Here is a 25,195-nt window from a genome sequence, read left to right as displayed (position 1 = left end):
GGTCGGATGGCGCCACTACATGGCGCGCGGACGGCGGCCTAAAACGGCGCACGAACGGTGGGTGCAGTGCACGGGGCTCACGAGCGGCGAGCATGGCGAGGTGATGGCGGACCTACGATATGGGGCAACGCAGCACGCAGCGACAACTTGTCCGGCGGTGCCGCTACGGGAGGTAAGTGGGCCGCCGTTGCCCCTGCTCTGTCCGGTGCCTGACGAGCGGGCCCAAGCGCCAGTGTGTCCAACACATCCAGCTAGGACTGCCATGCAAGCAAAACCGCCAAGCAAAACCACCCCAGGGGGTAAATTGATTGGTTTTGCAAACTTTAATGTGTTCAATACCTGGTTTTGTACTTTGGGGGTTAAGTAGACACCTCTCCAAACCTTAAGGGGTGATGTAGACTTTTTCCGTACTAAAAAGCTCCAGCGTAAGACAAGAGGTCTAAAGATGGGAATTTCTAAATTCTAGATAGCCTTGTCCTTGGAAATTAAAATTTACTGTTGAAACCCAAGACTTGTAGGACCAAAGAGTAGAGACTTTTACCTCTGCCGGAACTGATTTCATATATAGTGCAAGTTAAAATTCAGATTTTTGTCATGGGCATGAGATTGTGTGCATCAGTTGATATGATAATTGTGACTTATTCTAAACGAATGGTAAGGAATATAAACATATAATTATTTTGAAGATGTCCCGTTTAGGTTATTGGATTTTTTAGCAATCTTACTATTACTAATTAGAGGATCCTTTCTAGCCTCCATACTGATCCTCACAAGACTTCCTAGAACTATTACTAATTAGAGGATCATTTCTAGCCTCCATACTGACTAGCACAAATCATATGTGCATAGCATCTAGCACAGGAGATAGTGTACTCTAATGGAGAAAGATCGATTTCTACAACTGGTCAAGACTTTAGGCACATCGACAAATTGACTCCATGAGACCTGGAATTAATATGATGCAATAATACGAGACTATGAGAGACGACATCTACACAATATCACCCAAGGAATCAGTGGAAAACAAGCACAAAATGAAAGCAAGATAATTGAATTACGATGTCAATGCACAGGTCGATTATATACCACAGATGCATATAACGTTTGCAGTACAGAGTAAACAAACTCGAGTCAATTTAGCATTTTAGCTATACTAGCAAATATGCCCGTGCGTTGCAACGGGAGAAAAGAACTCCAGCATGCAGAAAGACAATAAACAAAGTCTAAAACTTAGTATTGTGCAATTATATTTATACAAACAAAAGCAACGCCGTTGGGCAGCTGCTTAGCTCCTTTCTAGTTCGGGCTTTTTGGAATTCGACCATCATGGAAAGTGGGTTTCGATGATTTGCTATCCCACAACGGGACTTCACCAGCTTGCCATTATGAAACACGACCCACTCGCTAGAATGCCATCCGATGAGTTTGGAACCCTTTTCTTCCTCTTTTGCCCCTGTCCCTTACTGTGCAGTTAGATCATCGTTGCTTGCGGTGCGGACGCCACCACCGTCTGGGCATCCGCCATCCGGCATCTCGGCGCGGCCGTGCGCATCGTTGCTTGCGGATACTGTGCTGTGCGCCTGTGCCCTGTGCAGTGCAGGCGTTGAGGGGAGTGCTCGCTGCACGGGGCCCGGGCTCGCTCGGGTTCGTCGGTTCGTCCTCCGGGGAAATCATGAGGTCTATGGCTCCGTGCGGCACGTGTATTCGAGTTCAGGATAGGAGTACTACCAATAGTACGCTGTACGCAGAGTCGAGAGGCTCGGATCGCTTTCTGCGATGCAACGACAGAGAGTTGGACGCCGGACGGCCCAGCCGACAGGGACGATTCAGGGGCATTCAGAATTCAGGTTTCAAAGAACGCCAAAAATGCAGGCTCCCATTGACCCATTCCATCGATTATTTCAAACATCGTGTAGCTGCATTATGGCATCTCGATTCGAATCGACGACTACTGCATGTGCTTCGTTTATTAGGAAAGTCTGTCTGGTGTTCGAAAACTACGTCAAATCGAACCATATACGTCGTCCGGCCGCTGTCCATGATGATGATTCAGCTCGCAAAAAAAATAGACTACAGATTTTATGCGATACCGTATACTACTACTCGTCTGCCACCTTACAATTACAAACACACCATCAAATCCATAAATACTGCTACTAGTCTACTGCTGCTAGCCAGCTGCTACCACTACTACGCATCCTGGAGATGCTGGTATCCATCCATCCACACCGGCGCTAACAATGAACTCGCTTATTTTACAATACGCTGTCGTCAACCTCGCAAGTTGCAATTGACTTTGCACGGAGCTTCGACTGCTCACCGACCGCGACCGAACGCTCGAGCTGGCGCCCTCACCCTTTGGCGATGCTCTGAAGCGCGGGGCTCCATTGCCGGGCGGCTCGGCGGCCGACCAACGCCCCGTGCGGCAGGAGCGCCTCCAGCTCCGCGTCGAGGTCGGCGTCGGACGGCGTGTCGGCGTGCTTGGCGCTGGGGCCCGAGGACGGGCCTGCCTCCGGCCCCAGCTCCTCCTCCGTCTGGCGCATGACCTGGATTGATGGGACCATGGAGGGGCCCGGCGTACCTTGGCGAGTGACCGCTCGGATGATTCCTTGCGCTCTCCGCCGCCGCCGCCACCGGTGCTGGCCCTGGCGCGACGGCGGCGATGCTTGGACGCCGGCTTCGCGTCCTCGGCATCGTCCTTGGCCCTGACCGTGACGCGGCTCAGCTTCACCTGCACAGTAAGGGACAGGGGGCAAAAGAGGAAGAAAAGGGTTCCAAACTCATCGGATAGCATTCTAGCGAGTGGGTCGTGTTTCATAATGGTAAGCTGGTGAAGCCCCGTTGTGGGATAGCAAATCACCGAAGCCCACTTTCCATGATGGTCAAATTCCAAAAAGCCCTTCTAGTTCCATCTTTGGCATGGATTACATGGTGGCTTACCATAGTCTGAAATGCATTGTCCATATTTACATAAATGCGATGGAATGAAGTGTCGTTTTCTACATTTTCTCATGCCATTTCTTATATGAACTCTTTTAATTCAAGTTTGTTGTCAATATCCATATCTCCATAATGCTCCTCAACAATTCTTCCTTTGCACCCAAAACTAACTTTCAGCCCTTAAATTTTATTTGGGTGCTAAAAATAGTTTAATTTATTTGTACCAGGCTCCAGGCCCATGCCCATGCCTATGCCCAGAGCTCATCTAAACCAGTAGCTAGCTAACATCACCTATTGTAATCCCCCAAAATGCATTGCCATTCTCCTTCTCAAAAGTCAAAATCATGTCCCAGAGCCACTAGCCCCTGCAGTCTGTTGTTTCTTTTATCTATTCACAAAGCTACATACACGAAGCAGAATTGTAGATGCTACCCTACGCAAACGGGCAACACACAACGAGCACAAAAAATCCCCACCTTCTCTCTTTTAGCTTTTCTCAATTTCCTCTTTTCTATGTTGAACCAGCAAAGCTTGCAGCACATCCGGCAATTCGCAATTGACACTGCAGCCCTTGCCGATGCACCAGAGCACCTCGCCCAGCTCAATCTCGATTTCGACTCTGGCGCGTGGCCGTGCTTTCAGAACGGCATCTTGCCAAGGCTAACGAAGGTCTCGTTCGCTTCTCTTATAATCCGTCTTTTCAATCTGTTTTTTCAGCAGGAATAGTATTTTCTCTTTCACAACAAATCAGTCAGAATAGTGTTTTGGCTTTTTTTTTCAGCGAAGCGAACGAGGCCAAATCCACAGTGGTGGTTCCATGGGGTAGATTCTGGACCGGGTAAAAACCACTCTGGGGCTGGGCGACGCGGGTCGGCACGCGTCTAGCCTCCCGGACCTGAGAGTGCCCCCGCGCTGGCGTCCTGTGCCAGCTGCACCTTCAGCATCCAGACGAGCAGCGACAGCCGCGCCTGTGCGTTCGCGACCTGCCTGATTCGACGACGGGCTCCACGAGCGCCCTGTCACCCCGGTCCCGAGGGCTGCCCGGCACCAGCAGTCCAGCACATCATCTCGTCGTCGTCGGCACGGAATTCCGATGTGTGCTTCTTTGCTATTCTACATCAAGACGTTTCGTTTTATCGGCCTTTTATCTTTCCAATATATTTCACCTTTTTCGTTCCTTTCTACTTCCATATATACGTATTCTACCTGAACTCTAACTTATGCCATGCTTACGTATGCTTTGCTTGTGTAGCTTTCCCAGATTGCACTGCTCCGGCACGGTGCACGGAAGATGCAATAGGCAAAATAATATGAGTTTCATATGGAGTCTAGTGCCATCGCTAGTCTGAATTCGGATCGAACTAAAAAAAAACAACATGTTTATCATAGGGAAAAAATAGAGTAAAACTATTGCTATTTGGGGATCAAACCTATGTTGCGTTACATACTTAATAGTTTTCTCTACTTATTTCTTCTCCTCAGATTTGTCTAATTTCGATTTTTATTATTTTCTATTTGGATTAGGATTAGAATTCATATTCAGCTTATTTGGGATCATATTTGGATTACGATTTCTAACTATCCAGGATATTCAAGCCGTGCATATATTAGAGGGCTATAGGTAGATGAATAGACATAGTTTCCACGTTCACAGCCAAAAAAATGGCCTGAAATTTTACCTCTTTATTATTAGGTATAGATATGTTCACTCCTTATTTTTCTCCACGTACATTTTGACATCGAAGAAGCAACAATTATCTTTACACTGCCATGGACACAGATGTTTCAGTTCAAAATGCCTAGAGTGCAGGAGAAGGAAGAGGGAAGGTATTAATGAAAAGCACCAGTCATTTAGCCCTGGTGCTGCTCTGGTGCCAGAATCAGCAAACAGCAGACAGATTGTCAGTATGCATCAGGAAAGCAGGTGTCTTAGGATGCTGGTTCAGTTGATTCTCCATGTCCACCTTAACTGTGCTGTCAAGGGAACCCCAACACCTCCTTGAGTTTTCCTTAGAGAGATTCTTTAGCTCAGCAAACTTCACTGCCGAACCAGTAGAGCATTTAGCTGTCAGCAGCTCAAGATTTTCCATCGCTAATGATCCAAAGGATACATTTAATTCTGAGTTACAAGCAATCTCAAGTATCCTGACATTTAAATAACTACGCTGCTCTACTCCATTCACCTTGACACAAAAGTTACGATTACCATCGCCATCTTCAAGCGGCCTGATATCAAGATGTAGAATACTAGTCCTTTTATTTCCCCAAGAACTTCACTTATGTTAACATTTTTCGATATGGCCATATTCAAATCTAACTTTGTGAGTTTAGGAAGATCTTTGATCCATGGTGGCACCACTTCTGCAAGGCCATCTAGTTTAAAGCTCTGAAGTTTTTCTGGATGTTTCTGCGGAGGCCAGAATATGTCATTCAAACATGGTTGGTTGTTGCCCATGCGGAGCTTCTTGGGGCGTGTTTGCAAGGGTGGCTCGTGGGCCTGGCTGCGCCCCCAGGAGCCCATTCTGGTGTTTGGTGGCGTTTTCTCCTCCTTCAGCCTGGCCCACGCGGTGCAAATTCTACTCTCTCTCATGGCCCTCAGGAAACGGTGAAATCGGTCGTTTTTTGGGAGCCTGGCCCGATGGAGCGACGGGCGAGTCATTGGGGGCGATTTGGATCACCTACTGCCTCTCACCTTGACAGATTGCATTCAATTTTACAAGCACAACAAACACGATCTCAATCGAGCTCGGCTCTGTTGAGCCACGATGACAAACACGAGCACTTGCACCATTTGGACCGGACTAAGGGTGGCCAGGCCATGGCCAGCCGGCCAGGCCGGCGAGGTACACCCTCGCAAACGCGCCCTTGAGCTCTTTCAGGATGGCCTTGCCCCCTCAAAAACCAAGGCCTTGTTTAGATTTGGGTTAGGAATCAGTATTTGGCACTGTAGCACTTTCGTTTGTATTTGACAATTATTGTTCAATCATGGTTTAACTAGGCTCAAAAGATTCGTCTCGTAATTTACAATCAAACTGTGTAATTAGTTATTTTTTTTATCTACATTTAATACTTCATGTATGTGTCCAAAGATTTGATGTGATGGAGAGAGAGTGAAAAAACTTGTGATCTAAACAAGGCCCAACATTGACAACACCAAGAGTGTGCAAGGATGTAAGTTCCTCAATCCCTGCAGGCACCTGAACACCACCTACAGGACAAGCTCTGCGACAGCAAGGCAACCAAGACAAATGAGCACATGGTACTGATGGTTCCTTGGCTGTGCCAGCACGGATGTATTGCAGCTTGGTAAGTTTGGTGATGGATGGTGGCAAAGTGACTATGGAGGTGTCCCTGACATCCAGAGTTTCAAGTTGCCTCAGAGCAGTAAATGAACTTGGCAGATGGCAGATGGCAGATGGCAATTCCTCTTAGAGAGAGCAACTTGAGGCGAGGAAGCAGCTTCAGCATCTGCTCCAGGTATTTATATGTCACACCTGTTGCATTCTCGAGATCAAGCACCCGGAGCACCCTCATAGTGTCATGTCACTGATGAAGAAGGGCTTCCACTGTCCAAACACAGTGAGGGAGCGTAGCCTTGAGAAGTCAATACTACTGAACACGATCTTGTCTCTGTCCCAGCTATCCTTTGGCTGTGTTTAGTTCGTGAAATTTGGAAATTTGACTACTGTAGTATTTTCGTTTTTATTTAGCAATTAGTGTCCAATCATGGACTAATTAGGCTCAAAACGTTCGTCTCGTGATTTCCAACCAAACTGTGCAATTAGTTTTTTTTTCGTCTACATTTAATGCTCCATGCACATATCGCAAGATTCGATGTGATGACTACTGTAGCATTTTTTGGGGAACTTTTTGGAAAGTAAACAGGGCCTTTATGACAAGGTGCCGTCCTGTGCGTTGACTGGTCAATGTGCACCTGCCCTCCAGTTCGAAGACAAGGTCCTCAATTCCTCATCCTTTTGCCTTGATATGATGTACTCACGGAAGAAGCCATTGACTTGGCACATGACCGTTCTTCTATCTGCAGTGGTGACTGAATATGGAGTCTGCTGGATGATACTCAGATCAAGGAGCATCGAGAAGAATTTCTCCCCATTCTCCTCAGCTGACCTGTTGGACGTGTCCCTCGAGTAACCCTCTGCGATCCACCGCCTCACTAGACGCCTCCGTCGAATGCTTTGGCCTTGCGGGAAAATGGACAGGTAGAAGATACGTGGCTTGAGATCATCTGGGCAAGTACGGAAGTAGGAATGCATCCAACCAAATAGTCCAGCTGACTGTCATGGGTGCCAAAAAGTTGGCTACGGCAACTATTAATTTGGGAAGTCCGCCACACATGGAAATAAGCTTTCGAAGCTCCAGATCTTCAGAATCCCTTAAAGCGGACGAATCTGGAAATGTGCCTACCTGTATTATTGAACAGAAGCTAAATTAGTAATAATTATTGTATCAATCAATCACACTTTAGATTTAGTTTTAGCTTGTGCTGTTAACATGCATAAACTCATGTATTGAAAATTGAAAAATATACATGTGCATCAAGATCTGTTTGTTTTATCTTACAAATTGTGGATTGCAGCTTGTTGTTTGTCATAATCTGTAAGCTTTTATTTAGAAAAATATACAATTTTTTGTTGAAATATTATATATTGATAGTATGCTTGTAATATGGTCTATTGTTTATAAAATCGATACTACTAAACATATAGTTCGTTAATAGAAAAAAAATTGTATTCATGGCCCAAGAATTGTTCTGAATTTTTATGATACCATTTGGATAAGGAGTTTTGTTAAGCTTACTATAGAAGACTTGGATAAGATGATTCTGTGTATTTTAAGAAGTTGGCATGCGCATTGTAGCAACAGAAAGAAAAAAGCTTGGATAAAATTACTTTGATGCAAAAAAAAAATGTTCACACCATTTTTCATGTTTTGTAAAACAAAGTTTAATCTCCTAGAGGGGAAAAAAGAAAAATCATAGATTTCAGCATCAAGATGCATCTGAGAAATGATTTAGCAAGACCAAGAGAATATGCAAGTATCTTGCAAGAAAACACACCTTCTTTTTGAAGAGATCACGTGCTTCATCGTCTTCTAGACTTTTGACATTGTACATGGCCTCTTCTCGATTTGCACAATGTATGGCTTCAGTTGTAATCACAACGATAATGCTTCTAGATTGTGTAGATACCAAGTAATGTCGTATTAGGTCCCACTCTTCAGTGGATTGCAAACCATCTATAACGACAAGGCAGCGATGCTTCTCCAGAAGCTCATGACACTGTTGAATGGGATTGCTGATTCCATTTTGCTGACGAGAATCTGACTGAAGTTGTGAAAGTAAGCTCCAAGCCAAGTTCCTTAAATTGAATGGATGTGATACATCCACCCAACTGTACATGGTAAATATTCCGTTGCTACTGTCATACATTATGTCATAGTATAAGCTCCTGACTAGAGCTGATTTCCTAACACCAGCTATCACCCACACGGATATCACAGGAACACCATTAACACACGCCCTGGCTAAATAGCCACGGAGATCTTTCATCTGTGAATCACGTATTTTAACTAGGGGGAATCGACCAATACACATATCAGTGTTGTTTTGGACACCCATTGATGATGATGCCTCATTATTGTTAGCCATCACCAGAGTGGTTTGCTTCCTTTTATCTCCGTCGCCTTGAGAACTCTGAAAATATAGAAAATTTAAGAAGGGTGGTCAAGGAGACGTCAAGAGAGGGGGACATATGCACTTGGGAGGAGGAATTAATGTAACATGCAACAAACATTGGAGGGATGGCACAGTTTCTGAATCCTGTGCCAAGTGTTACATTATGAGTTGGGATTTGCTGATTTGACTAAACAAATATAAGAATTTATTCCACTACTTTCTCCTAAACCTATTTCCGTTATTCCCTATGTGGGGACTATGGGGAATCAGTCTCATTGTGTGTGTGTGCAGGGGCGGGGGAGCTTTTGTTAATGATAAATATACCAATGACTAGCATTGTCTGTACATTTTCGTTTTGTTTGCACAGCCAGCCCTTCACTGGTGATGAGCAACATAAGTAGAACTGCTACTGTACATTTTTAATTAAAGTACTTCTATATCTATCAATAGTTTGAAATTAATATGTAATGATCAAAACTACAAGAGCAAAAGAGACTAAGGACATATTTTTTCCAGAAAGTTATTCAATTCTGTTTCATGCTTACCTCCCTGAAGAAGACACATACAGAGTGTTCGGCTGACGACTGCTTAAGCTCAAACAGTTTGTTGTAACACGGCCTCGGCGGGTGGCGAAGGCCTCCGACGGCGAAGTGTCACCAAGGCGTCTTCGACCATCTTAGGGCGGAGACCTGGCGCGGACTAAAGGAACTTTCCTGGCTATGCTTGTAGGGCGCTGCACGAGGCTCAGCGAGCTTGTCGTGGATTCCGCCCGGGCCGGACACGGGAATCTCCGGCCGCTCAGGCGGACTCCGGCCCGCTTCGGCTGACGGGCGTCTCCGGCGCTAAAGGCGGAGGCCGCCCTACCCCCGAACTAATCAAACAAACATCCTTGCCTAAGTGTGTGCAGGTACCTAAGTGCAGGCGCCCGTGGTCCGCGCGAGCGTGCCAGCATGGCCCCCGCGCAGCCGGGCGGAGACTTACGGATGAGGTTTCCGACCGGACCGGCGGAGACTCGCGTAGGCAGCTGCGCGCCGCTGAAGACGGAGGCCAGCGTCGGGAACCTAGGCCTCTGGGCCGAAGACCGAGGCACGGTGGGCCGGCCGCTTATGGAGGCCCATTACTTGAAGACGGTGTGGCAAGATTGCCCCGCAAACGAGAGACTGGTGGCGGAATATTCCAGGAATGTACTGTAGCAGTTGAGGGGCATTGTAATAAATTCTGTCAAGAAGTAGTTGAGTCATATAAATAGGGAACACTTGTAACAGTACGGGAGGTTGGTTGCATAATGAATGAATGAAACCCTAGTTTTATGTGTCATTTCCCTTCACGCCCACTTGTCGTGCTTGTTTCCCGAGCCTCCGCCTACGGGCAGCGCCTGGCGGGCGGAGGCCTCCACCTCCTCCACACTGTCTGAGACCGCTAGTCTCAACATTGGCGCCCACCGTGGTTTGGCCAAGGCAAACCAACGATGGTAGGGAAAAGAAAAACCACCACCAGAGCAGCAACGACCACGGGTCAGAGAGGAAGGCCTAGGCGCACCACTCGTAGCACCTACGCAACCTCGCCAGCGGAGGATGACACCAGAGCAGATGCCCAGGGTCAACCACCGGAACCCCAAGATCCAGAGATTCAAGATCCGGAGGCCCAACCAAATTCAGGCACAACACTCAAGCAAGAACTGCAACAGCTGCAAGCACAGTTGCAAAAGAGCGCAACAAGAGAGGGACAGAATGGCAGCAGCATTCGCAGCTAATCAGCAAGCTACTCAAGAGTCAGCACAAGCAGCAGAAATAAGGCAGCAGTTGGCAATCCTACATGCTGAGATGCTAAGTATGCAGCATGCAGTACCAGCGTCAACCTCCGCAATCCCAGCCTCCGCAGCAACACCTCCGCCAGCGATCAGCCCGACCATGATGCCATCTCAGGTGATGCGGAGGCCTATCGATCCCAAGTCCCCACTCTCTGAAGGCATACAACAATCGCCATGGCCAACGGCGTACAAGCCAATCACACTACCAAAGTTCAACGGCAAGATAGACCCCCATTAGTTTATTATGAGTTACGAGGCAGCAGTAGCCTCCACCGGCGAAGACAACGCCGTCTTGGCAAAGTCATTTGTCATTGCAGCCAAAGGCGACGCGTTGGCTTGGTATTCTATGCTCAAACCAAGCACAGTCTATTCTTGGGAAAACCTCCAGGACAAGATATTAGCAAACTTCAAGGGGCTAACAGCACAGTCGCTGACTTCCACAGATCTATTCCAGTGCAAGCAAATGCAAGGAGAGACACTACACGACTACTTCCGGAAATTTCGTGCAACTAAAGGCGAAGGCACCAGCATCCCAGACGAGATCGCCATCGAAGCAGCGATCAAAGGCCTCCGAATCGGGCCATTCGCAGCACACCTAGCAAGAAAGAAACCAACTTCCATACAGCAGTTGTATGACGAGTTCGAGAAATACTGCATGAAAGCATCTAGGCCCCTAGTTGGATTTCAGTGATTAATGTCAATACAAGATTACTATGACTAACGTGTGTTTTGCAGAGGCAATTAAGTTAGGTCATGGTAATGGAGATCGATTGGGCAATCGAGGTTGTCATGCCCCTACGATGGAAATCGTTTCGGCTTTCAAAGGATGGACGACAAGGTTAAGGATAACTAGTTCTAAGTGTCGATTGGAGTTGGAGAGACACTTAGAGTAGTTTAGGACTTTGTTTTTCCTTTGGCCGTACTATGAAGGGGGGTATGAACGAGTAGCTTGACCTAGTTGAGTCTAGTGAGTTAGGTGTGGTGCACACTTGTTAAAACTAGCTCTAGGTAGCTCCTATGAATGCCTAAGATCCTTTGGAGCAAACTTCATTCACATATGTTCGAAAGTTGGAAGTGAATGGAGGGTCAAACACTGACCGGACGCTGGCTCCGGTGCGACCGGACGCTGGTCGTAGGGTCCGGTCAGTTCATTTGACTGTGAAGAACAAGTCTGGTGTGACCGGACGCTGGAAGGTCGTGTGACCGGACGCTGAGGGCTAGCGTCCGGTCGACTCCAGTAAGGGTCCAGACTTGGAAAAGAGTGACCGGACGCGTCCGGTCAGTGGTGACCGGACCCTGAGTATCCAGCGTCCGGTCGTTTACAGTAAGCATCCAAGAGCGACCGGACGCGTCCGGTCGGTACTGACCGGACCCTGACAGCGTCCGGTCATCACTTGAAAACTGTACGCGGGTTGAACTGACCGGAGCGTCCGGTCATCACGACCGGAGCGTCCGGTCATCCCGCAGAAGCTCATAACGGTTAGTTTTTCAGGCTGCCTTATAAATAGAAGCTCCACTCGTGAGTGGAGTCACTTTTGCTCATTCCAACAGCTGAGAAACACATTTGTGAGTGCCAAGAAGAGCAAGGTCCTAGTGAGGTGTTTGTGATTTGAGAATCCAAGAGAGTAGCCTCACTAGCAAATCAAGAGTAGCAAAGTGTGCATCCATCTTCTCATTAGGCTTCGCGTGGTCAAGTGAGAGTTCGTGCTTGTTACTCTTGGTGATCGCCATCACCTAGACGGCTTGGTGGTGATTGGGAGTTTGGTGTTCACCCGGCGGAGCTTGTGGGTGACCCAACTCAAGTTGTGAGCGGCTTTGGGTGATTCGCCGCGACGGAGTGTCGAAGAATCAACCCGTAGAGAGCACTTGATCCTTGCGCGGATCAAGGGGGAGCTACACCCTTGCGCGGGTGCTCCAACGAGGACTAGTGGGGAGTGGCGACTCTCCGATACCTCGGCAAAACATCGCCGCGTTCCTTTCTCTCTCTATTTACTTTGAGCACTTACTTTGAGCATTTACTTTGAGCAATTCAATACTTGTTTTACATCCATAGAATTGCTTGCTAGAGTAAGTTTGGAACTTAGGTTGCGAGGTTGTTGTGCATTAGTTTGATATAAACACTTATCTAGGCACAAGGGGTTAATTGGGCTATCCGTAGGATTTGATTATTGCAAGAGAATTTAGAATTAGCCCAATTCACCCCCCCTCTTGGGCATCTTGATTCTTTCAATTGGTATCAAAGCCTCGTGCTCACGTTTTTAAGCTTAATCGCTTAGAGCAAGATGTCTCACGGGGATGGACCTCCTCCTATCTTTGAGGGAGATGATTTTCCATATTGGAAAATCCGCATGGAGGCATACTTAGAAGCTCTAGATGTTGGAATTCTTAGAGCCGCCTCTCAAGGGTTCCCAGCACCTAGGAATGCCGCACAACTTCAAGGCGATGAAGTGAATTATGAAAAATGGAATGCAAAGGCTCGCAACACCATCTTTAGAGGCCTTTGCAAAGATGTGTTCAATCGTGCAAGGAACCACAAAGACGCCCATGCTCTATGGTCGGACGTTTGTGCGCTCCATGAGGGAACCAAGAGTGAGCATGAGGAACGCTATCATCTTGTGATTAAAAAGCTAAATTCTTTTGAGATGTTTCCCAAAGAAAGTGCTAATGAGATGTATTCTCGATTGAATGTTCTTGTAGAGGAAGTCAATGGGCTTGGACTTACTCAAATGTCACCATCCGACGTTGTGAGAAAAATCTTGAGTGTCCTCCCCATTGATAAATATGGGCACATTGTGACCGTGCTACATCAAGGTGATCTTTCCGCCGCTACACCGACACAAATCTTGGGAAAGATCAATGCTCATGAGATGTACATGCACATCACACCACAAGATGGCTCATCCTCTACAAAGAAGAAAGAGAAGGACTTAGCATTCAAAGCTAGCCAAGACAAGGGCAAAGCAAGACTTGAGTATGAGAGCTCAAGTGATGAAGATGATGAAGAAAGCCTTGCCCTTATGGTGAAGAAGACCACCAAGATGCTAAAAAGGCTAAATAAGAGTGGCATCAAGTTTGATGGCAAGAAGAAGAAGTTCTTCACTAGCTCAAGAAGAAAGCCAATCTCCGAGATGGATTGCTACAATTGTGGCGAACTTGGCCACCTAGCTCATCAATGCACAAAGCCCAAGAAAGACAAGTTCAAGAACAAGGGCAAGAAAGATGAGTCAAGCGATGAAGATGAAAAGAAAAAGAACAAGCCATACAAGAAGAGAGATGGCAAAAAGAGGGACTTCTACAAGAAGAAGAAGAGTGGCAAGGCCTACATTGTCGGTGATTGGCTCACGGACATTGATTCATCAAGTGGATCATCCGATGATGATAGTGAAGATGAAAAGGTGGCCGCCATTGCTATTGATCTTGCATCTTCACCGCCACCATCGCCATCATCCTCTACACACCTATGCCTTATGGCCAAAGGTGAACGCAAGGTAACTAAGAGTGATGATAGTAGTGATGATGAACATGCTAGTGATGATGATAGTGATAGCGATGATGATGACTCACCTACATATGATGATCTTGTCAAAATACTAAGAAAATATACTAAGATCATTAGAAAAAGTAGAGCTACAAATGAAAAACTTGATGCTAAAAATGATTCACTCTTAGCTAAGTGTGATACATTAGAAAAGGCTAATGATGAGCTCAAAGAAACAAATGATTCTTTATCATCCAAACTCAAGGAGCTCAAATCTTCTAAGAAAGAGCTTAAAGATAAAAATGATAAACTTGAGTGGGTGCACAATGAGCTTGTCACTAGTCACCATAAGCTAAAAGATGAATATACAACTCTAAAGATCAATTATGATACCCTTATTATTGCACAAGAATTCTTACCAAATGAGCCACATGATGCTACTAACCATGTTGTTAAGATTGATATAGCTACCTCATGTGATGATTTAATTGATGAAAGCATTGAGCATGGATCTAGTAGCAAGGGCAAGCAAGTGGTTGAGTGCAATGACTATGATGAGTATGTCAAGCTCAAGAGTGACAATGAGAAGCTCTTGAAAGATCTTGAAGAGATGAAAAGTCACAACACCATTGTGCTAGAAACTCTTGATCATGACAAAGAGGTGATCCTTGAGAATGAGAAGCTAAAAGAAGAAATCAAGAAACTCAAGGAGGAGAAGAACAATGATATTCTCAAGGAAGAGAACAAGAAGCTCAAGATGGAGAAAGAGCATCTCAAGGTGGGATTGAGCAAGTTTGCTAGAGGCAAGCATCTCCAAAGTGAGCTACTCATGAATACCGTCATGAAGATGGATAGAAGTGGCATTGGATATATGGCAAGTGTAGAGAAGAAGAAGGCTCAAGCTCAACACCAACAATCAAAGCCAAAGCCAAAGCCAAAGAGATGTTTTGAGTGTGGACAAGAAGGCCACTTTGCTCATGAGTGTCAAACTCCACCACCACAACCCTTGCCCAAGCATGCTAGACCCTTTGCTTTCAATGCTCACTACATGCTTAGAAAAGATTCGAGTGGAAAGATGAAAGTCATGTTCTTAGGTCCCCCCAACAAGAGTAGGCCTAAGAAAATTTGGGTGGCTAAGTCACTTGTTGAGAAGGTGAAGGGCCCTCAACAAGCTTGGATCCCTAAAGCTTGAATCTCTTGTGTGTAGGTGAACTACAAGACCGGTGGAAGTCATTGGGTTATTGATAGTGGTTGCACTCAACATATGGCCAGTGATCCTCGTATGTTCACCTCACTAGATGAAGAGGTAGATGGACAAGAGAAAATAACATTTGGAGATAATTCAAAGGGCAAGGTTAAAGGATTGGGTAAAGTGGCAATATCAAATGATCATTCCATCTCCAATGTGCTCTATGTTGCTTCATTGAGCTTCAACTTGCTATCCGTTGGGCAATTGTGTGATCTTGGCTTTCAATGCTTATTCACCGAGAAGGAGGTTGTTGTATCCAAGGTAGATGACAATCAAGTGATATTCAATGGATTTAGATACAACAACTTATATCTAGTTGACTTCACCTCCGAAGATACAAACTTGAAGACTTGCCTATTCACCAAAACAACACTTGGGTGGCTATGGCATAGAAGACTTGCTCATGTTGGGATGAGCTCACTCAAGAAGCTTATGAAGAATGATTTGGTGAGAGGGTTGAAGGATGTGAAGTTTGAGAAGGACAAGCTTTGTAGTGCATGTCAAGCCGGCAAGCAAGTTGCAAACACTCATCCAACCAAAGCTTTCATGTCAACCACAAGAGTGCTAGAACTCCTACACATGGATTTATTTGGACCAACAACATACAAGAGTTTGGGAGGAAATCTCTATTGTCTTGTGATTGTGGATGACTATTCAAGATATACATGGGTGTTCTTCCTTCATGACAAATCCGAAGTTGCATCTTGTTTCAAGAAGTTTGCCAAGAGAGCTCAAAATGAATTTGAAGTAAAGCTCAAGAAGATAAGAAGTGACAATGGCAAAGAGTTTGACAACACAAACATAGAAGCTTATTGTGATGAAGTTGGAATCAAACATGAAGTCTCCGCAACCTATACTCCTCAACAAAATGGTGTAGTTGAGAGGAAGAACCGGACTTTGATCACTCTTGCAAGGACAATGCTAGATGAGTACAACACCCCCGAAGCTCTATGGGCGGAAGCAATCAACACCGTATGTTATGCATCCAACCGCCTATTTCTTCAAAAGTTCCTTGTCAAGACACCATATGAGTTGCTCAATGGGAAGAAGCCGGACGTCTCCTTCTTTAGGGTGTTTGGTTGCAAGTGCTACATCTACAAGAAGCGGCAACACCTAGGGAAGTTTCAAAGGCGTTGTGATATAGGTTTTCTTGTTGGTTACTCATTGAAGTCCAAAGCATATAGAGTATTTAATCATGCCACCGGCTTGGTTGAAGAAACATATGATGTGGAATTTGATGAATCTAACGGCTCCCAAGGAGCACATGAGAATCTTGATGATGTAGGTGATGAACCATTGAGGGAGGCTATGAAGAATATTCCGGTGGGAGACATCAAGCCAAAAGATGATGAAGATGATGTACAAGTCATTAACCAACCTTCTTCATCAAATGTACCACAAGATGGTGAAAAAGTTGGGAGAGTAGAAAATGAAGATACTCATATCTCCCATGAGCAAATGGTGGTACAAGCACAAGATGTTGATGCTCCACAACCTCCTCCTCAAGTGGTCAATAGAAGAAATACACCTCTCCTACAAGATCATCCACAAGATCTCATCATAGGGAGTCCAACAAAGGGGGTGATGACTCGATCTCAAAAATTTACCTCATTTATTGCTCATCACTCTTTGGTCTCTTGCTATGAGCCTACCAAGGTAGAAGAAGCTCTTAAAGATCCGGATTGGATCAATGCCATGCATGAAGAGTTGAACAACTTCACTCGCAATGAAGTTTGGAATCTTGAAGAGCGACCAAAAGGTGCAAGAGTCATTGGAACGAAGTGGGTGTTCCGCAACAAGCAAGATGATCAAGGTGTTGTTGTGAGGAACAAGGCAAGACTAGTTGCAAAGGGGTTCTCTCAAGTGGAAGGTTTAGATTTTGGAGAAACCTTTGCACCGGTTGCAAGATTAGAAGCCATCCGTATCCTTCTTGCATATGCATCACATCATGAAATGAAACTATATCAAATGGATGTGAAAAGTGCATTCTTAAATGGCTTTATTAATGAACTAGTCTATGTTGATCAACCTCCCAGGTTTGAAGACCCTAGATATCCTAATCATGTTTATAGGTTGTCCAAGGCACTATATGGGCTTAAGCAAGCCCCAAGAGCTTGGTATGAGCGCCTTCGGGATTTCCTTATTGAGAAGGGCTTCACCATTGGGAAGGTCGACACCACACTATTCACCAAGAAGCTTGATGGGCATATCTTCATTTGTCAAGTATATGTTGATGATATCATCTTTGGATCATCAAATGAAGACTCATGCAAAGAATTTGGTGAATTGATGTCTAAGGAGTTCGAGATGTCAATGATTGGTGAGCTTACATTCTTTCTTGGTTTTCAAGTCAAGCAAATGAAAGAAGGCATCTTCATCTCTCAAGAGAAATACACAAAAGATCTTCTCAAGAGATTCAAGATGGATGAATGTAAGCCAATCAAGACCCCAATGCCTACCAATGGACATCTCGACCTAGATGAGGGAGGTAACTCGGTTGATCAAACTCTCTACCGTTCTATGATTGGTAGCTTGTTATATTTAACCGCATCTAGGCCCGACATCATGTTTAGTGTGTGTATGTGTGCTAGATTTCAAGCTAGTCCTAAGGAAACACATTTAATTGCCGTAAAAAGAGTCCTTAGGTATCTTAAGCACACACCAAGCATTGGCCTTTGGTATCCCAAAGGAGCTTTATTTGAATTAATTGGCTATTCCGATTCGGATTACGCCGGATGCAAAGTTGATAGAAAGAGCACATCCGGAGGGTGCCATTTGCTTGGTAGATCACTTGTGTCTTGGTCCTCCAAGAAACAAAATAGTGTGGCTTTGTCCACCACCGAAGCGGAATACATTGCCGCGGGTGCTTGTTGTGCACAAATATTATACATGAAACAAACTTTACTAGACTATGGAGTAGTTCTAGAGAAAGTACCTCTTTTGTGCGACAATGAAAGTGCGGTAAAACTTGCAAATAATCCGGTTCAACACTCTCGTACCAAACATATAGATATCCGCCATCACTTTCTAAGAGATCATGTAGCTAAAAATGATATATCACTAGAAGGGGTAAGATCCGAAGATCAATTAGCGGATATCTTCACTAAACCGCTAGATGAGGCTACATTTTGTAGATTGCGGAATGAGCTCAATGTACTTGATTTTAGTAACTTCACAAAAAATTGAGCTTGTGTTGTCCCTTGCATTCATTGTAATATACAACATGTTTAATTTGTGGCAATGCATATAGGGCTTGTCTAACATGGTTAAGATAACCGCCGAAAAGCGTGTGAAGAAGCTTAACCTTGGATCAAACTTGACAAGCAACTAGATTTACTCACAAGCATTACATATGCATGAATGTTGTTTTGTCATTTTGTTCCATTTGCCCTCTTGTTGCCTATTTTCTTAAAAAGAATTATAGCCTAAGGCAAAATATTTTGAAAAATATGAGGGTTTGAGAGAGGTCACTCACATAAGTCCCAATTGGTGTTTATTTGGATCTTATTCAAGTTGGGACTTGATTGGGAACAGGCAGCGCGAAGGAAGTTTGAAGTTTTGCTGGAAAAGGTGCACCGGACGCTGCTGTCCAGCGTCCGGTCAGTTCACAGGAGGTGAACTGCTGATGAAGGAGTGACCGGACGCTGCGTCTGTGCGTCTGGTCAGGAAGGGTTCAGCGTCCGGTCGATCGGAGGAAGATCAAGTTGTATTGACCGGACCCTGCCTGTGTCCGGTCATGGACCACCGGACGCGTTCGGTCCCGATTCCAGAGGATTTGGACCTCTCTGGAATCAACCGGACGCTGGGTGGTAGCGTCCGGTCGCTACCACCGGAGCGTCCGGTCAGTGGATCTCGCGCGACTTCAAGTCTCTTTTCGGTTTCCTTTTCTGTCGCGTTTGGGGGATTATTTATCCGAGCCTTCGAGTTCCTCTTCCTTGACCTAACCAGCGCCGCCGTGACCTAGCCCAAGCCGCCGCCGCAGCATAGCCGCGCTCCACCTGCTCCGGTCACCTCGCGCCCGCGCCTCCGTGCCCTTGCCTAGCCGCGCCGCCACAGCCTCGCCGAGCCGCCACCTCCTGCGCCTCCTCCGCTCGATAGCCGCCACGCGCCGCCGTCCCGCGCGCCACCATGCTCGGCCCCCTCGCCAGTCAAGCGCCGCCGAGCTCCAGCCCTGCCTCGCCTCTGCAGCACCGCACCGGCCACCTCACGCCCAAGCTCACCGCTCCACCGTCGCCAAGGCGTTCGATCTTCACGTCGAAGTGCCCTAGCCCTACCATCCCCTTGATTGGTAAGGCAAGCTTAACTTTTCAATCTACAATGGTGACCTAGATCAATTTGTAGTCTCTGATTCACCATTACATTTAGGACATTTACCCTAACCCTAGCCCGGTTCCGAGGATCCCCCGCGTGATATCTTATCTCTTCTCGGATCACTGTTCGTCAGGTAGAAAGCCACTCGATTCAAATTCGCATCTACATTGCTTTCTCTATTAGGGTTTTGCATCTATTAGACATATGGTATTTATTTGTATATCCATCTATTCTATCGTGCAGCGAGTCGGTTCCGTTGTGTTTTGTCTGGCAGTTGGCAGTCAACTCGGAGCCAAGCTCGCGAGTAAGGATCGAGGCCAAGCCTCGAAAGCGGCAGTTTGACAGTTGATCTTCATCAGCGGCAGTTCACCATCTTGTCAGTCAGATGGCTTGCACCAAGAATGTTGGTGGTGGCCTAGGTGATGATGATCGGAGGCCCCCGCCTCGTCAGGCAGTAGGATCTAAGGGCAAGTCAACCAAGCAGGTAACATCCAAGAAGCGGAAATACCCCGACGTAGAGACAACGAGAGCAGCAGCTATTGCAGAGGCCGCAGAGCGTGCCGAGAGAGGTGGTACCCGCAGCAGAGTTGTCATTGCAGGTCAGCCAGTTTCACCCGCAGTCAGAGCTGCGATTGAGGATGTTGAGCATCGTCTCGGTAGTCCAGCTGGGACTGCCACGCTTGCAGGATGACGGGTTGCCATTGAGGAGGGTCCGTCAGCACAGCAGCAGCACCCACTAGCAGAGCCTCAGCCAGCCCAGGAGACTCAGGAGAGTCAGGAGACCGAGCCGGCACCTCAGCTACGCCGCTCGAGTCGTTCCAGTGCTGCAGTTCCACCGAGGCCAGTTACACGGCGCAGGGGTTCACGCCCTCCGCCCAGACCACAGGGTCCGCCTCCAGTGGTGCACCTCGACTTGAGGGCCGCTACAGCCAGGCAGGTTCAGCAGCTGCGGTTTGTTGAGTTTGAGATCTGGTTTCCTCCGAGGAGGGATGAGAGAGCAGCTGAGGGGTTCTACACGCCACTGCAGGAGGATTTCTACAATGCATATCTTAACAGTGGGGCAGTGTTCAGATCACAGAGGGTCTGTCAGATAGAGTCCATTGTGGCAGCAGCCGGAGAGAGCATTCGGCAATACTTGTCATATTTGCCAGGACTGACAGATTTGATTGGACGGACAGGCATATATGTACCATCTTGGGTCTGTCAGTTTTATGCCTCACTCTTCATCGATCCACATCATAGATTCATTCACTTTGCTTTCAGAGGCAAAGACTATAGAGTGATGAGTAGCAGGGCCAGAGGGGTACTGAGGCTCCAGGAGCAGCCTATAAAGATGCATGAGGTTTGCTATGGACAGCAGGGACCTCCTAGGCGTCCCCATGGAGGGTTGGTGCCCCCTACAGATTTAGTGCGCCATTGCTTCAAGGAGCCGTTTGGAGAGGGGTCGAGCAGGAACCCCAGTGACTTGACTCCTACAGCGAGGATACTAGAGGCCATCATCAGGAGGACACTGCTTCCCAGGTTGGGATACAGGGAGGGCCTGACTCGCTTACAGCTCTGGCTTCTCAATGCCATCATGCAGATGACAGTATTTGACATCTGGGACCTCCTTCTTTCAGAGATGGAGGATACTATAGCTGAGGGATTCAAGGGTCGCAAGCAGCTTCCCTATGCTCACTGGATCACGTTCCTCATCCACAGAATAGTGCTTGATAAGCCCCCTGGTATGATGGATGAGTATACAGGTGCTACCACAGAGTTCCTAGCTTACAACCTGTCACAGAGGATCAGACACGCCACTCCTCAGGCACCCAGACAGCCTAGCCGTTGTCCCGACGTGCTAGAGTCTGCAGCTCAGCAGGATGAGATCATCAGAGGGATTGCAGCCACTGAGGAGGAGGAGCTAGAGGCACAGCAGGAGGTGAGCGAGTATAGTGACAGCTCCGACGACGACTACCAGCCTATACCTCAGATGCCTCCATGCAGACATGATGCAGAGGCCGGTAGCTCTAGTTCTGCTCCACCTGCTCCACAGACAGACCCCGCTCTCATAGCTATTCTTGAGCGGATGCAGCAGGATCAGACACGACAGGCACAGGAGACAGCTGCCAACTTCGCACAGTTTCAGGCTCGTCAGGACGAGTTCCAGTGGCAGCAGCAGCTCCTTCAGCACCAGCAGTTACTTATGCAGCAGCAGCTCATGGGATTCATGCAGCATGTAGTGACAGCCATTGGGGTCCCATTGCCACAGCCTTCGCCCCAGCTTGCACAGCCTCCTACCACTTCGACGACTCCAGCAGTACAGCCCATCGGGCTTCAGAGTCAGGGACAGCCTCCAGCTCAGTTTACTTCACCTCCTGTACAGGTGTCCCAGTGGTTAGCCTCACCTGGTGTAGCCCCGCAGTTCACTCCTTATCACACGGGTTTCTCACCAGAGCAGACTTCCTCGCTATTCGTGCCTGAGATGTCAGTTTCCAGGAGTCTTGGAGCATCCTTCAGCGAGTTGACCGGCATGCCTACTCCGCCTCACATGCATACTGCCGGTCCGTCTATAGCAGCTCCAGCTATCATGACTACTCAGAGGCTCCCCTCGTCTGTCGCCTCGTCAGATCCTACGACAGACATACTTGCAGCTTCCTAGGCAGCACCAGCCCCAGCTCAGACCCAGACCGCTTCAGCGACACTTCCTGCCTCAGAGGGTCAGTCAGTTCAGAGCTCAGGGTCAGATGATGATGGCGCCCAGTTCCATCTTGCTCCACGTACTTCAGCGCCCGACTCGTCCGCTGCAGCCCCGCCGACCGACCCTTAGGTTTTGGTGTTTGACGCCAAAGGGGGAGAGGGTTTGAGTATGTAGACTCAGGGGGAGCGAGCTTTAGGGGGAGCTAGTTATCTTGTATTAGCTTATTATATACATTTGGAGTTTTATTTGTGTGCTACACTATTACTTATGCATTCGTGTGTTTACTTTCATGCATACTATTATATATATGTGATAGTGCTATCTACGTGGTTGTGATATTTGACATGTGTGATTTCTACTTTGCATTTTCTATATGTCATATCACTTGTGTTATGCTCATTTGCTTTTGCTTCCGCGTTTATACCACGAAGCAAATGAGCTTTGTTATTTGTACTCATGCTTAATTCATATCCTTTGAGTACATTGTGTTGGCTTGGGTCATATAAGATTGACTAACTCTTTTGTTCTTATTGACAAAAGCTTATATGAACCAAGCCCGTCAAAAACCTCACTCCATAACATACTCGAGGTGGTATTGTCATCAATCACCAAAAAGGGGGAGATTGAAAGCATCTAGGCCCCTAGTTGGATTTCGGTGATTAATGTCAATACAAGATTACTATGACTAACGTGTGTTTTGCAGAGGCAATTAAGTTAGGTCATGGTAATGGAGATCGATTGGGCAATCGAGGTTGTCATGCCCCTACGATGGAAATCGTTTCGGCTTTCAAAGGATGAACGACAAGGTTAAGGATAACTAGTTCTAAGTGTCGATTGGAGTTGGAGAGACACTTAGAGTAGTTTAGGACTTTGTTTTTCCTTTGGCCGTACTATGAAGGGGGGTATGAATGAGTAGCTTGACCTAGTTGAGTCTAGTGAGTTAGGTGTGGTGCACACTTGTTAAAACTAGCTCTAGGTAGCTCCTATGAATGCCTAAGATCCTTTGGAGCAAACTTCATTCACATATGTTCGAAAGTTGGAAGTGAATGGAGGGTCAAACACTGATCGGACGCTGGCTCCGGTGCGACCAGACGCTGGTCGCAGGGTCCGGTCAGTTCATTTGACCGTGAAGAACAAGTCTGGTGTGACCGGACGCTGGAAGGTCGTGTGATCGGATGCTGAGGGCTAGCGTCCGGTCGACTCCAGTAAGGGTCCAGACTTGGAAAAGAGTGACCGGACGCGTCCGGTCAGTGGTGACCGGACCCTGAGTATCCAGCGTCCGGTCGTTTACAGTAAGCATCCAAGAGCGACCGGACGCGTCCGGTCGGTACTGACCGGACCCTGACAGCGTCCGGTCATCACTTGAAAACTGTACGCGGGTTGAACTGACCGGAGCGTCCGGTCATCACGACCGGAGCGTCCGGTCATCCCGCAGAAGCTCATAACGGTTAGTTTTTCAGGCTGCCTTATAAATAGAAGCTCCACTCGTGAGTGGAGTCACTTTTGCTCATTCCAACAGCTGAGAAACACATTTGTGAGTGCCAAGAAGAGCAAGGTCCTAGTGAGGTGTTTGTGATTTGAGAATCCAAGAGAGTAGCCTCACTAGCAAATCAAGAGTAGCAAAGTGTGCATCCATCTTCTCATTAGGCTTCACGTGGTCAAGTGAGAGTTCGTGCTTGTTACTCTTGGTGATCGCCATCACCTAGACGGCTTGGTGGTGATTGGGAGTTTGGTGTTCACCCGGCGGAGCTTGTGGGTGACCCAACTCAAGTTGTGAGCGGCTTTGGGTGATTCGCCGCGACGGAGTGTCGAAGAATCAACCCGTAGAGAGCACTTGATCCTTGCGCGGATCAAGGGGGAGCTACACCCTTGCGCGGGTGCTCCAACGAGGACTAGTGGGGAGTGGCGACTCTCCGATACCTCGGCAAAACATCGCCGTGTTCCTTTCTCTCTCTATTTACTTTGAGCACTTACTTTGAGCATTTACTTTGAGCAATTCAATACTTGTTTTACATCCATAGAATTGCTTGCTAGAGTAAGTTTGGAACTTAGGTTGCGAGGTTGTTGTGCATTAGTTTGATATAAACACTTATCTAGGCACAAGGGGTTAATTGGGCTATCCGTAGGATTTGATTATTGCAAGAGAATTTAGAATTAGCCCAATTCACCCCCCTCTTGGGCATCTTGATCCTTTCACTGCAGATCAGACAATGACCTCCAGAAAAGGCTGGAGGTGCAGGGTCAAAACAGACAGCAAAACAGCAGCAAAAACTCCCAGAAAAGCTATACGAACCAGAATGCATCAAATCAGAAACCTGGCCAGGGGCAACTGCTCAGCATCGAGGGTCAACCTCACCCCGAGCAAGGGCAACTGAAAGCGCCAGCACGGCCGGAGACCCAGACTAGGAACCAAGGTCGGCAAGGTTACCAAGGCAAAAACTGGAACAAAAACCAAAGCCAGAAACAACGTAGGCCATATTGCGTTTTTCATGGCGAAAACGCAGGGCACAGCACCAAAGATTGTCCGGAGACAAAAGAGACACGGGAAAGGATGAAGAACAAGCAGACTGCCCAACCTCCGACACAGCAGAGCGCAAGAGAGGTCAACACCACCTACACAACTGGCCACCAGCAGTACTGCCCAATGTACCCAGCGCTAAACGCAACCCAAATACATCCCTTCACACTGGCCTCTGCCTATTACCCAAACTTCCTACCAGCATGGCGGTCAGCGCCTTCGCAGCAGCCTCTGGCGGGTAACTACAGGTCGAAGGCAAGCCTGACCTATATAAACCCAAAATCTCCCCATATAACCTACCTCGAAACAAACCCACCAGCACAAAACCAAATCAGGTTCGAGCCTCCACCGCAACAGCACCACATGCAGCAACTGCCTCCACCGCCACCTCACAACCAACCACCAGCACCAAAAAATGAGCCAAACCCAGAAAACCAAGTCAACCCCCATGGACCGCTACCAACAATAGGCATGATACTACCAATCGTCGGAGGATCATCAATGGAGTTTCAAA

The 25,195-nt window shown here is 47.1% G+C and overlaps 1 protein-coding gene and 1 long non-coding RNA gene across 2 annotated transcripts; both read right to left on the bottom strand.

Moving 5' to 3' along the window:
• Positions 1–1,431: 1,431 nt before the first annotated feature.
• On the bottom strand, positions 1,432–2,809 carry LOC136484764 (uncharacterized). Its single transcript, XM_066481720.1, has 2 exons — positions 2,582–2,809; positions 1,432–2,546 (listed from the first exon to the last, which is right to left on the bottom strand). The coding sequence occupies exons 1-2, from the start codon at positions 2,792–2,794 to the stop codon at positions 2,352–2,354; spliced, it is 408 nt and encodes a 135-aa protein (XP_066337817.1). The 5' UTR covers positions 2,795–2,809; the 3' UTR covers positions 1,432–2,351.
• Positions 2,810–6,481: 3,672 nt separating this feature from the next.
• On the bottom strand, positions 6,482–8,099 carry LOC136485421 (uncharacterized). Its single transcript, XR_010766443.1, has 3 exons — positions 8,018–8,099; positions 6,829–7,365; positions 6,482–6,584 (listed from the first exon to the last, which is right to left on the bottom strand). It is a non-coding gene; the product is annotated as an uncharacterized lncRNA (long non-coding RNA).
• Between the last annotated feature and the right edge of the window lie 17,096 nt (positions 8,100–25,195).

This window comes from Miscanthus floridulus, chromosome 10 (assembly GCF_019320115.1).
Source record: "Miscanthus floridulus cultivar M001 chromosome 10, ASM1932011v1, whole genome shotgun sequence".
In the NCBI taxonomy this organism is placed as follows: Eukaryota; Viridiplantae; Streptophyta; class Magnoliopsida; order Poales; family Poaceae; genus Miscanthus; species Miscanthus floridulus.
This window is presented reverse-complemented; position numbering and strand designations above follow the sequence as displayed.